The sequence below is a fragment of the Lytechinus pictus genome, chromosome 1 (genome assembly GCF_037042905.1).
Source record: "Lytechinus pictus isolate F3 Inbred chromosome 1, Lp3.0, whole genome shotgun sequence".
NCBI lineage: Eukaryota > Metazoa > Echinodermata > Echinoidea > Temnopleuroida > Toxopneustidae > Lytechinus > Lytechinus pictus.
The window spans coordinates 28,083,047-28,097,388 of record NC_087245.1 but is presented as its reverse complement, the minus strand read 5'-3'; the positions used below and the strand labels follow the sequence as shown (position 1 = coordinate 28,097,388).

The 14,342-nt window shown below is 40.3% G+C and overlaps 1 protein-coding gene across 1 annotated transcript in view; it reads right to left on the bottom strand.

Annotated features, from left to right (window-relative positions):
* LOC135154217 (uncharacterized) overlaps positions 1–14,342 on the bottom strand; it is a 34,676-nt gene that overhangs the window by 12,247 nt on the left and 8,087 nt on the right. The window contains exons 7-11 of the mRNA XM_064099581.1: positions 6,340–14,211; positions 4,933–5,876; positions 3,183–3,280; positions 2,392–2,662; positions 482–2,155 (exon numbers count right to left, since the gene is read on the bottom strand). Of these exons, the coding sequence (XP_063955651.1) occupies positions 482–2,155; positions 2,392–2,662; positions 3,183–3,280; positions 4,933–5,876; positions 6,340–14,211 (10,859 nt within the window). The remainder of the gene's footprint in view (positions 1–481; positions 2,156–2,391; positions 2,663–3,182; positions 3,281–4,932; positions 5,877–6,339; positions 14,212–14,342) is intronic.

Genomic DNA, 14,342 nt, shown 5'->3' with positions numbered 1-14,342 from the left:
TATGAAGCTACATGTAGCCTTTACACAAGTTACTAATACTCTGTATAAAGTCAATGCTCAGTGACATATTTCGGAACACCATGTGTCATTCTATCATGTATTACAATTATTTTATTATTCTATATTACAAGTCAAATACATACAATTTGGTATGCAATTGTGTCTATCGATCACATGTTAAATGGTTTACAACATAGTTTCAGAGGGAAAAGTCTGTCCGCAAGTGGATATCAACAAAAAGAGAGAAAACAAAGGGTTTAACATTGTATTTGATTAAGTATTATGAAGCATGATTTACATGTATACCACATGGAAATAAAAATTTCATGTGATTTTTACTTTTTAAGAAACAGGCAACGGAACTGTGTGAGTAATGTCCTATGAATGTGATTTATCAAAACTGTTTTATTCATCAGGTCAAACTCTGTAAGGTTTGTTTACAGATAATCAATTCTATAAAGCCATGTACATAATAACATACCTATTCCATATCCGTAGATCATCAATATGTCCCCTTAGACCTGGTAGAGAAGAAACACCTACATCATTGGAGCTTGGAAGCCAAGAACCAAGTGCAAGGTATCCAGCCTGCTTGAAGAAATCAGGGTGATGAAGAAGATCAATCGTTTCTCTGAAAACATCTTGAGTAGAAGTCACAAGATAGATGTTGACATGGTTGTTGCTTGAAGCAGTGAACACTACCACAATCTTATACCATGCTTGAAGTTGTAGCCTCAGTGAAGTTGTGTAAACAATACCCCCAAGGTTGATATGAAGAGTGCCATTGACATACAAGGAAAATGTCGAGGAGTGTGAGAACGACAAGATTACACCATAAGGGTCAAGAAGTTTCACAAACAGCTCAAAAGTGACATCATATTTGACAGGGGCAATGGAAATAAGTTCCTTGACGAAGAGGACAGAAGGGTTGAGCTGAAGATTGAAATCGATTTGCTGTTGATGCTGTATCAGCAAAGAACGGTAACTGATGACAGACTCACAGTTGTTGATTAACCAGGCATGTAGGAGGTCATTGAAATTGGATGACCTTGTTCCCTGTCCATCTTGACATGCAGGTATGGAATCATCAGTGATATAGGTATAGTCAGAATCATTAAGAGGTGCTGGGTTTATTTCCAAACCACTGATGCCAGGACATTTCAGAGGTTGCATAGGGATGGTAAAGGGTGATGTGGAGTTGGAGCTTGAGTTACAGCAACCACCTGCTAGAAGACCCTGAGATACAGCACACAGGATTTCAGGTAATTCTGTTTGAAGTGTGATGTACAAACCAGATGACCTCACAGTTAACCTCAATCCATCTGGACCAGTGCACAAGATTTCAGTCAAGGATAGTCTCCTAAAGACGTACCCAGCATTCCCAAAGGTCACATTGGTATGCAGATCATATGATCTTCCATTTAATCTAACAGACATGAAGTCTTTAGGATGCTCCCCAGCACTTATTGTTACAGACCCATAACCATTGACATTGTCACCAAAGTAAAAGCCCAGGTGTTGCATGCACGATTTTTGTGTAAAGCAATTAACAAATTTGGCTTGAAGACCAAATTGATGATGCCCTATTACCAAAAGCTGATACTCTCCAATGTGGGTAAACTGGAAAGTAAATCCATTATATGTTGTGATGAAAGAAAGGCCAATGGATGATATCCTCTCTCCAAGACCGATGGGCATCTTAGACAGAGCACATCCAGCCCCAGTCCATCCTGGAGTACAGACAGAACAATCTGGAGCTCCTTGCCAGTTCACTGGACAGTCACAATGTCCTGTCAGCCTGTTGCACACACCTATACCATTGCATGGATTGTTGGATCCACCAGGACAAACCTTATCACAGGATACATTCCAGTGGCCTGCATCACAGAGGCAGATGTTACGGTCATTGAGATCCTTGTTACCATAGACACACTGGATGTCGCAGTCATCCCCGATCCACAATGGGAATGGAGCATCTCCAAACCTGTTGCAGAGTGTCTGAGCTGGCCAGAAAGATAATAACAGTGTAGCCTGACAGAAGTCTGCATATCTGATGATGATTGGTAGGGCTGCTTCAGTGCTGTTTGTATTCTCAAGAGCCTTCACGCATTCTACATAGACATCCAATGAGGCAGACTGACCAAGCTGGCACTCCCTGAAAGGAAAAAAGAAAAATGTGCTTTATGTTTGATTATCAAAATGATACACTAATAGTGGTTAATAGGAATAAACATTATATTTTATCATCAATATGTAGAAATACAGAAATAACAGCAAACTACTGAATTTCTAAAGCTTCAAAACATAAATGGTCATTACTTGATTTTGCATTAAAAATCTCAACTGAAAAGATATCATAAATAAAAAAAAACACACAAAAAAAAATCTTACTGTCCAAGAGGTCCTGAATAGATGATATCAGAGCAGAAAACCTCAATCCAAGATCCTACGGAGGTTTCCTGCCCACATGGATCAATGACATCAAATCCATTGCCATCAGTGACTACTGTCCCTTGCAGGTTTAACGCAGAATCTTCTCCTGGAGGTATGCCTGATCCTGGGACATCCAATTCCAGGTCAGAGGTCACAAGTTCAGGAGATTGGTAGCCAGGGGATGACAGGTGCATTGGTACATCAGACACCGAGTCCAATATCATGTCGCCTAGAGGAAATGTAGGATTAAGAAATGCGAGCATAAACAACTAAACATTATAACTTGTGATCTATTAACACAATCAAAATGCCAATTCTGAAAAGTGTGTAAATATAAGTACTTGCAATTAACATACATTCTAAAAAAAAGGAAATTAAATGCAATAACTCTGACAAATCCCCATTTCTAAAACAAAACAATAACAATGCATATAGTTCTTGTACAACACATCACAATATGATATAACATCTTTATGTGCTTCAGAGGACATAAATATTATTACCCTGACAATAGCCTAGCGGCGTTTTAAAGCGCACAAGAATCTCAAGGAATTAAATACTGCAAGGAACACCTCACCTGGGTTGATTGCAGCACAATGCAATTGCAGGGCGCTACAAGTTACACCATAGGTATTACAAAGTACACCATGGCTGGGATTTGAACCCAAGACCTAAGACTAATCCAATGTGCCACAATGCCCCCATATAAGACAGAAATTTCATGGTCAGTAGTTTGAAATTCCACATACCATTCAAAGAATCAAATCTCCATTGAGCTACCAAGTTTGGGGTGCAAGACAGAGGACTTGCTCTCAGAAGGGCTCGAAGTTCAGCTTCATCTAAAAACCTAGGCATAAAATAAAGCATGAGGACAATAAACAAAGGATTTTAGTATTGGTAAAATATTCATTCATTGATTTATTTGTAAACAAGCTAGCAATATAACTTAATATACTGCTCTGCAGAATAGCTCTGTAAGCTGATGCACATAGTTCAATCAATTGGATTCTCAATAATATGCAGTAAGAATTTATGCCTCTGTCATTACAAGAAGAATGTACTACATATTACTTCTTTAATTGTCAAATTCCTACCTTGGTGTCTTCTGACAATGTGACCCAAAAATCTAATCAGATCATCCTCACTTACAAAACCATATTTGACCAGGGTTGTAAGTTGTCATGTGAACAATAAATTTACGAGTATATATGACATTGGACTTTTTACTTTTAATGACCCACAAAACTATTCAGTTATTTTTCAATCAGAATGGATGAACATACTTGAAGTTGATATCTCAAACTTTCTTTAAAAATGTGAGAATGGAAACGGGATGGACACCTATGAAGGGCGGAGGCATAAAAATATACCCTCAAATTCCTTTAAACATATATATCTACAGATATATATTGAAAACAAGTGGAACGCATCTGGCAGTCTCGCCTGCATTATGCGATTCAATATAGCAGCTGTGCTGAATATGAAAATGAATATTGAATAATTATTTAAGCAAAAACACCATTCATGAAGATAATAAAACACTCTATTCATTTACCCTAAATGACCTTAGACCTTGATCATGTGACAAAAGACTCATGCAAAACAATAAGTGATATCTGATTATCCTTTCGTCCTTGTTTCATGAACTAGCTACATTAACATTCAAAGTTATGATGTCAATTCTACAATAACCCCAACATGCCAAATTTCATTGACCTTTGACATTGGTTATTTGACAATTCACCAAGGATGTTCAATGATACTTGCTTACTTTTATGTCTAAGTTTTATGAACTACATCAATAAATTTTCAAGGTTATGATAGCAATTCAACAAATATTCCCAACATGGCCAAAGTTTGTTTACCCTATATGACCTTTGACCTTGGTCGTAAGATCTGAAACTTGCACAATGTGTTTAGTGATACTTGACTGCTCTTATGACCAGGTTTTATGAATTAGATCTATAAACTTTCAAAGTTATGATGACAATGCAACAATTACCCCCAACATGACCATAGTTCGTTGACCCTAAATGACCTTTGACCTTGGTCAAGTGACCCAAAACTCAGGCAAGATGCTCATTGATACTCTATTACCCTTATGTCCAATTTTTATGAACTAGAAACATAAATGGGATATTGAATTTTTTTCAAGTACATTTGATCAGAACCCTATAAAGTCTGTGAACCAGAACTTAGCATTTTTAAAGGGGCATTATTTAGTTAATTAGAGCAAACTTTTATTTTGCGCATAAATTAGCATAATTAATAGGCAATGAGATTTTTTGCAGAATTTTATCTTACTGTTTTGTAGATTATGCCATGGGTAGCGCGAGTACCAATTTTTGTTGCGATCATGTGATCGATGGCCGAGATTTATAAGGGGGGGGGGGGCTGAATCAGCCCCCCGTCTTCTTAGGTAGCGAAATACATGTAGCCCAGACTTTTTAAGGTTAAACCTTCCTTTGAACATTACACATTAAAAAAAAAATAGAATACCTGTCCCAAACGGTAAACTCATCAATATCTCCATGAAAGATGCCTAGATTTGGGTATGAAGAACCTGGAAACCAGTTTCCTAGAGCCAGACTGCCAAGGGGTTCAAAGACATCTGTATCAAGGTGAATGCTTCGCCATGCTGCATAGCCTGAGAAGTCATGGAGGTATACTTGAAGAACGAGGTTTGACCTATCATAGAGCAAACTGACTTGAGTCCAGTTCCCAATGGCAGGTTGAAGATCAGTTGAGTACAGGATATCATCAACATGGAGGGTCACAAAAGTCTCAACGGATACGAGGAAGGTGGATGCTCCAGCATATGCGAAGATGACACCTCCACAAGCAGGGCCACAGAACTTCACATTTATTGATATCGTGATTGCATTGCTGACGAAAGCTGCAACTGAGTCAACATATACTAATGAGTTGTTTAGCTTAATTGAAAATCCAGCAAAGCCCCCCGGTAGCACATACTCAAATGAATCATTGCCTGAAGATACATCATCTGTTGTCATCCATTCCAAGGTTTTTTTTGTGATGTCTGAGTTACTGTCGGTTTCATTGAAGAAATGTGTGGGTTTTATAATTCTGTGGCTGCAATGGCAAAAACCAGCAAGTCCTCCCCATGATGGTCCACCCAAACAGCAAGCGCCTCGAGATAACTTGATCTCTGCACCAAGTGTGCCATCTGAGACCATCACCATCAGTGTCAAACCAGTCGCACACTCAACCTCATAGTGATCCGGTGACGGATGATTGATGGTGATAGTATTGCCATGGCTATCGGTTCTAGTAATGACATCATCAATCTGTGTGAGGAAACCTCCTACCACTGTATTCACTTCCTGTGTTCTTCTATCGAGATGAAATCGTATTCGCACATCATTGTGGCTGAAGGTGATAAGAAGAATCACAAATCCTTGAGGAGATGGAATAAGGTTCACCTAGAAAAAGAAAAGTACATCACATGAAATCCATAAATTGCTTCATGATAAAACTGAGAGAAAATTGTTAACATGCATATTATTTACACAAGTTATTGTAAGGAGTTGAGATTGTTTCATAATACATGTAAACTGGTATTTAAGGTAAAACTGATGGGAATGTGCAACCTTAACAGTATCACATTACTATAGAAAAATTATGTGCGCTTCCAAAATAAATGTTTCAAACATTTATTGGCCCTTACAATGCAAGGCATACTAGTCTAACCCTTTTACATGCTCCTATGAACATATGATTTAACATCTGTGAAGATTGATGAATACAAGTTTTGCTTATGGACAATAATGTCATGGTAGGCAAACATCATGGATAAGATAATTCAAAGTGGGGCAAGGAACCTATAACACTAATCTACATCAGTAGGAATTGTCACCTTAAAAATAATCCTCAATTCAAACTTACATGACAGTAGAAACGAAATCCTGGAGCAGTAGCATCAGATATGATGAAGATACCAAATGACATCAATGGCACCTGAAGTCCTGCATAAGTAGTTATTGTGTCAGGCCAGACAACAGATATGGATGTTGTGGAAGGGGGTTGGGGAACTATGCCTATTGAGCAATCTTCTCCAACATAACCTTCTGAGCATGTTGTACAGTCAGTTCCACTCTCCCAGTTGGGTTCACACATGCAGTGGCCTGTCACAGGATTGCAAGATCCATGAGCGTTGCAGGGGTTGTTGGGTCCTCCGGGGCAGGTCTGATCACACTGAGCTCCGTAGTAGCCTCGGTCACATATGCAGTGGTCTGTGAAGTATCCAAAGACACATCGCTCACTGCAGGTACTTCCAGCATATGGCCAAGAAAATGTATCAGTGAATGCATTGCACAGCTGTTGAGCAGGTGAAGAAGGGAGATGTAACACTTCTTGACAACCACTTGAAAAATCCAGAGTAGCATCCAGAGAGAGTCGAAGCCTTCCTGAAGAGGCAATTATGCTCAAGCATGCTTGGTAGTGGTATTGCGCTGATTCGCTTAAGCTTCCACATGCCTGATCAACAGGACCATCATAAATTTGTTCCCTACATATTGCAAGGGCATCCTTTTCTAAGGTTTCATCTGAGAAGCTAACTTGGAGGGTGAAAATCTCCCTCCCAGGTTGGGGAACGATCGGCAGATCACTAACAACCCAGGATGGTTTCCTATGTAAACTCTGTGGAATATTCCATGGAATACTAGATGCAGCATCATAGAATTTAGCACCAGTACCCTTATCAAAGGTCAAATAAAGAACAACAGAAGGGTCACCTGGGGAAAATTGCTGTTTCCAGGCTACCAGTACTTCATTCAAAGTCACAAAGCTGTCTTTTGTTATTATGAGGTTGTCAATCATTCCATGAAATTGCATTCTTGGCAAAGGCACTGAACCAGTGGATGGTAATACCCAAGACCCAATACCAAGGACAACTCCAGGGCTAATAAGCTGTACCCTGAAAGAAAAGTTCAAAGAAGCTTTATACACTGCACCAGATGACTTGACGCAATAGAAGACAATCTGTCCATCATCTGAGGAGTATGATACCATGATAAATAACCAGTCATTCTGTGGAGCAATGATGCCTGTTGTTTGGGACTCGAATCCTGCATGAATCCAGAAGTTACCATCATCTCCTACTGTTACCGCTAATGATTTGCTCTCTGAAGCAGAAAACAAGGTACCCCCAGGAATATCTGTGAATTTGCAATACCATTGAAGTGTGGTGGTTCGTCCAGCAGAGAAAAAACTTGGTAGTGGATCACTCATGATTCCGTCTTCATAGAACTGTAAGGCATAACCTGAAGGGCTCCCAAAGACTGGGATATAGGTAGCTTGAGATGCTGCCAACAGCTGTGTATATATTAAACTTGAAGGTCCATATCTCACATAGCTGGCACCGTATTGTTGTGATAATGAAAAGCTTAATGGGTAGAGTGATGCATAAGCAACAAAGCCGAGATTATTGATTGCACACAGAGCTTGAGAATCACCACATGATGTGGCCATTACTTGACAGGGACCACAAAGTCCAGAAGAGAAGATGCAATTTGTTTGTAAAACCTCTAAATTGAAGTAAGCTCCGGGACTTAATATCTTGAACTTAAAGTTATTTGGTCCATTTATTTCAAAGTGACCAACCGCAACCCTGATAAGAGAAAAACCAGTAGATCCCACAAATAGCTCAGTTTCCAATGGCAGTGTGACATTGTTCAGCAAGATGACTGGATCCGATTGTTGCAAATGAGGAGCAGATAAAAGCATGTGACTTGTGCCAGTGGCAAATGATACTGCTGTGATGCATGATGGCAAACCGTTGCAAGGAATCTGCCTTATTTGAATCTCAATATCTGAGGAAGAGAAGAAAACCATATCACTGGTATCTGAAAATTCAAAGACAGAACCATCAAACATAGTGATATGTCCATTGATGTACATGGAGCACCTTGACAGAGGTATGTCAGGGGTTCTACTGGCGGTTAGGGAACAGTCACTTCCGAACCATCCTTGACTACACACATCGCAACTGCTGCCCATCCAGTTAGACTCACATTGACAAGATCCACTAGCAGGAGAACATGTGCCATGGCCATTGCAATGTGACCCCACACCTCCTACACAGGATGAATCACATTCAATTCCCCAAGTTCCCGGAGAACATGTGCAGTTTGATATTGGTGAATCAGTGTCTAATGAGAAGTAACACTTTGATTCACAAGATGGTCCATACCAAAGAGGAAAATAAACATCAAAGGAATTGCAAAGATCCTGTGCAGGCCAACTCAGTGTAGATTCTGAATTCAGATGGCATACGTCTGCATACGAAAGGAGTACCCCAAGTCTTGCATACTCAGAATTGGACAAAGCATAGTCCCTTGCACATGCAACTAGATAAACATCTATCTGATCTGAGACGGAATGACAAGTGGAACTGATCGTCGCAAACAATTCCACACAGGACTGAAACCACTCAGAAGGATTATGCAAAATATATGTTGGAGAGTACAAGCTGATAGGAGCTGATGAAAACTGCCATATGGGCGTTCTTACATTCCATGAGTACTGCCTTATCATGAACTGTTTTTGGTTAACCAAATCTGTTGCCGTGTTCCCTTGACCTTCATCAAACTTCCAGAGAGCCACAAGGTCTGCTGGGCCAGGAAGTACACTACTGCCCAATCTTGCAAGAACCTCTGTTACCAAAAGCTCCTTCTTCCAGATGTAAAACTCGTCAATGGAACCACGGAATGGACGAGATACAGGGGATGGAATGTAAGTATCCTCACCTGGCAGCCATTGACCAAAGACAATATAGAAGCTTGAGACAAAGATATTTTCAGTAATGGTTATTTCCCAAGTTTTGGTGAGACCATCAGAATCAATCAATGCCAATCTTAGTGAAAATACATCTTGTTGATCGGAAGGCTTAATTACTAAAACAAGATGGTTCCAGTCTATGAAAGGAACTACATTTGTATCAAAATGAGCTGTGCCAACAATAATCTGTAGTGTCGTATCTAGGTACATGGAGAAGGTACGTCTTGCTCCAAAGGACATTAGAACACCATGGTTAGTTTTGGTTCGAAAGTAGAGCTCAAATGAAACTGACCCCTGTAAATCAAGATCCAGATTTTCTGACTGAAGGAATGTGTCATCAAAGGTTAAAGTATAACCACTTCCAACACTGACTTCTAATTCATTATATGAAGTTGACTCAAACAAGGGCGAAAACAATGATCTTCCACGATTCTGCCAGAGCAGCTTTCCTTCATGGACTGGGAAGATGTCGTTTGTTACATTGTTATCACAAGACCCACAGATACCTGATAATGCAGTACATTCTCTTGCCATATTTATTAAGATGTTGAGATAACGGTCAACGATACGTATCTGGGCTGTCCAGGTTTGGTCAAGAGCTATCAGGTGGTATTCAAAATTCGACATATGTCTCACAACAACATGTCCAACAGTTTCTTCTAAATTATTCAGCTCTATCTGCTCTCCAGCAAACCAGAAGAGTGGTTTGCTTTGAGATGTATATCCTGATCGAATGATGAATGTATGCGAGCTATTGGACACAGCTACTGCCGAGACACAGGATGAAAAATTGTAGCAAGGAATGATTCGTGCTTGAATAGAGAAAGAAGAATCTTTGTCAAACAGTAGCACATACTCCCCAAACTCCTTAAAATCAAAATATGCACCATCAAAGTTCAAGATGTGACCCTGGCCAAAAACACCACAGGTTTTATTGTTAGTTTCAATATCTGGCACAGGCAGTGCAACATCACAGTTTTCCCCAGACCATGCACTTTCACATTTTGTACAGTTACTCTCTGATGACCATGTCAATGGACAATGACAGACTCCTGTGTATTTATCACAGTACCCTTTCCTGTTACATGGGTTTTCATGTCCACCAGGACAGATATTTGAACAGTATGAACCCCAGTAGCCTTCTAGGCAAACACACTCTGCTGTAGCAACATCAAAATACCCAAACTTGCAAGAACCAATATCAGTGCATCCAAGCGCAAGGAAAACATCTGGGTTTCCACGAGCTTTATCGCATAATTCCATCTTTGGTGACACTTCCAGATCGAGAACTGATCCACAGTAAGCTGAGTAGATACGAGCATTCACATATGCAAGTTGATTATCTGACATATGTGAGGAGTCATAGAAACAATTCTGCAGGAAAAACAAAGAAACAGATCTACCCAACTGACTGCATCCATCAATCAAGTATTTATCTAAAACTACCTCAGTACAAATGTCCAATGCTTCTTTTCTTGACTCTGAACTTGGGTATCTGTCGTAAACTTCAAAGTAGTGAAATGATTTTGGAATTGAATCTATTGGTGCACCACATAGAGCAAAGAAAGGTCCTCTATCACTTGAAAACTGGAGTTGGGTGAGGCTTACAATGTCTACTGCTTTTACTCCATTTCCTTCATCAAACTTCCACAGAGCAACAAGCCCAGGAATACCAGCCTGAATGTTAAGATTTGTATTACTCCACGTTGTTGTGATGTCAAAATTTCTCTTCCAAATACGTAGTTCATCTATGTAACCATGATATCCAGTTTCATATGGATATTCATAATCTGAACTTTGCCAGGTACCTACTGCTACACTGCCTCCTGGAAAGAAGTATCCCCTTCCTACAATAAATGACCATCCACTTATAGTGTTCTTACCTACATAAACAATTGTACATCCTCCACTCTCTCTGTGATAAACAAAGGATAAAAAGTTCCAATGATCTGGGTGAATGATAATTCCTGTGTCAATGTTCAAAGAAGTAGAGACATAGATTTGAAGAGTTATATCGATAGTTAAAGCAAAGAAAGAGTTTCCATTGAGATAAGAAAATAAGCAACCAGAGGTAGAACCAATAGGAAAGAAGAGGAGTTCAATAGTCATATCTTCTTCTACACTGAAAATATCATCCTGGAGTTGATCGCTAATGCAGCTTGAGTCATTGAAGTATAAGCCATAACCGCCTGGAGTCAAATCTTGTGCATCTATACGATTAGGATGGTGGTAGACAAACTTGGTTGAACTTTCTGGAGCTAGTCTGATGTATTTTGCCCAAGGCCCATTTACCTTCTCATAAGTTATATCTACTGGATCTATGAATTCATCCTTACTGATGCGAAGGTCATTGGATGGGTCACTGTCACAGTTTCCACTGATCAAGGGTCTGGATGAGTTCCTGCAAATCTCAAATCGTGTGGTCACCTGGATGTCAAAATATGTCAGATGACTGATGATAGCCACAGTAGTCTGGTTATCATGTACTATATAGCCATCATAGGATATCAGGAGGATGTGACCAGAAGGAAGTGTCATGTCTCCGGATGGAGTTAAGAGATCATCATCCAAATACACCCTCACAGAACCTTCATCTGAAAAAGAAGCCTGAAAGGTTAAGCTGGTGTCTGAGAGCTTCAACCAAACTGAGGTTATGCTGCATGATAGGTCAAACCATGGAGATGGTGTGTGTCTGATATAGACATCAATGTCGCCAACACTGGCTAATTGGTATTCACCAGGAATATCTAGTGACAATGAAAGTCCATCAAAGGTTATTATATGCCCAAAGCCAAACATTGCACAGACGGGCTGGAGTATGTTTGTACTATTGACAGTAGTCACAGAGCAATCCAGCCCAGACCACCCAGGAGTGCATGAGGAACAATCCGAGGATGAATCAAAGGATAGAGGGCAGTCACACGTACCATTATCTGATAGACAAACACCCACACCACCACAAGCAAGAGATCCATCACCTCCTGGGCAGCTGTGCTCACATGCTTCACCCCAATATCCACTATAGCAGGAACAGGAGCTAGGACCAACTCCAGACTTACACGGAATATTGCATCCTGGACCTGTCCAATCAGGAAAGCGTCTCCCTGGAAAGTCATTGCAATATGACTGTTCAGGAGACTGCATTAAGTTGAGAATAGATCTGCAATGTTGGGAGTATGCAAGGATAACTTCCATAGAATATGATGATGTATCGTGTAGTGCAGAATCTGCGGAACAAAGATATGCATAGTATTCTACCATTTCTAGATCTGAACAAACACTAAATGGTGATAGAGGAGTATCACTTATTATCCTAGAGCACAAGACTGCTGCCTCGTCATGGGCTAATTGATTAGACCAAGAAGGATAATAAATACTTCTTAATGTTGCCACAGTGGATCTATGTACAGTAGCAGAGGAGAACTGCCACCTTGGGGGATTCCATATTTCTGGAAGTATCATTAACGTCATGATCGACTTTGAATCCTTAATCACTGACCCTTGACCTTCGTTCAGTACAAAGTAACTAGATAGAGCAGAATCTGACATATCAGCAGTAACACCATAATGTGATCTCACATCATTCTCAAAATAGTAAGAGTTCCAGATCTTAATTTCATCGAGCCAACCTGAGAAGCCTCTGTACAGAAATGGCCCGGAGTAACCTGACGGCAGCTGCCACTGACCAAACACTAAGATTCCACCGGGATCAAGGAAGTTGGATAGGCTTCCATCAACAACAAAAACATCAGATTGGAAAGTGGAGTCTGATATGGCATACACCTGAAGCCTTTTAACAGACTGAAGCCAAAGAATAGAGATCTGATACCATGTATCAACCTCAAGCTTGATATTGAAAGTAGCAACTTGACTGGTTTCAACTGAAATTGTAAGATAACCATCACACAACAGCAGTCCTGATGTATCCGACAGATAGTAGGAGAAAACAGCCTTGCACTCTTGAGACACTTCAGCAAGCTTCAAATCCAGTTCAAATGTGACATCAGGTCCTGTAAATGAATTGATAGGGGAGGTTGATTTCAAGGAGGAATCCTCGAAAAACATGGCATATCCAGCATCTGAACCCTCAATATCGTATACTTGTTGATAATTGCCATGCAGGTAGATTGATGACAGAAGTGAAGAATCTCTAACTTTCCAAGAGGGTCCGAATATATGATGAATGCTGTCTTGACTCAAGGAATATGAACTGATCCTGTCTAAGTAAAGGTGGTTTCCATTAGATAGGACAAAGTCATCATATGGATTTCCATTGCATGAACTCAGGAGTCCATGCAGTTCGCTACATGCAGCACCAGTGGTTTTGACAAATACACTGATATAGCGCCCTCTGATGTATACACTGATGTCCATGAAGTCATCTTTGGAAATCAAGAAATGGTCGTAAGAAAGGCGGGTGATCAAAAAGCCGTTGCCAAGCAGGTCCGAATCGATACTTTGCTCTTCTCCATCAATCCAAGTCACGAACTGGACATCATTATCCGTGTAACCACCATGGATGGCAACGATTCTTCCATTTCCTGCAGAGAATGCCACTGCGTTGATACAAGTTGCTGGTTTCCCTTGTCTACAGGGCACAAGTCTAACTTGTAGCTCAATGGAACTGTTGATCAAGTAATGCTCTCCCTCTCCCCGGTAAGTATAAGACGATCCATCAAATGTTGTGAAGTGCCCCGGGCCATATGCAGCTGCATACCGCATCCCATTCACATCTTCTATGAGGCTACTTGATGCCACGGAGCAATCTATTCCAAATCTTCCCTCTGAACACAAGGTACAGTTAGCTGACATTTGATCGACAGAATCTTCACAATGACACAGTCCGGAGTTTGAATTGCAGATGCCATTACCAAAGCAAGGATTGTCTGATCCCCCAATGCACTCATTCTGGCAAGCTGGGCCCCAATACCCATGGTTGCAAATGCAGTGGCTGTCATTGGCTGATTCCAGCTGATTCTCCTGTTGAGAGATGAATATAAAGTTCATGGGCAATGGCAATAAATAAAGATTATTACATTATGATCAATCAGGAATCTAATAGAAAGTTGTTCTTGACACACCAAGAACTATATGATGCACACAAGGCATTA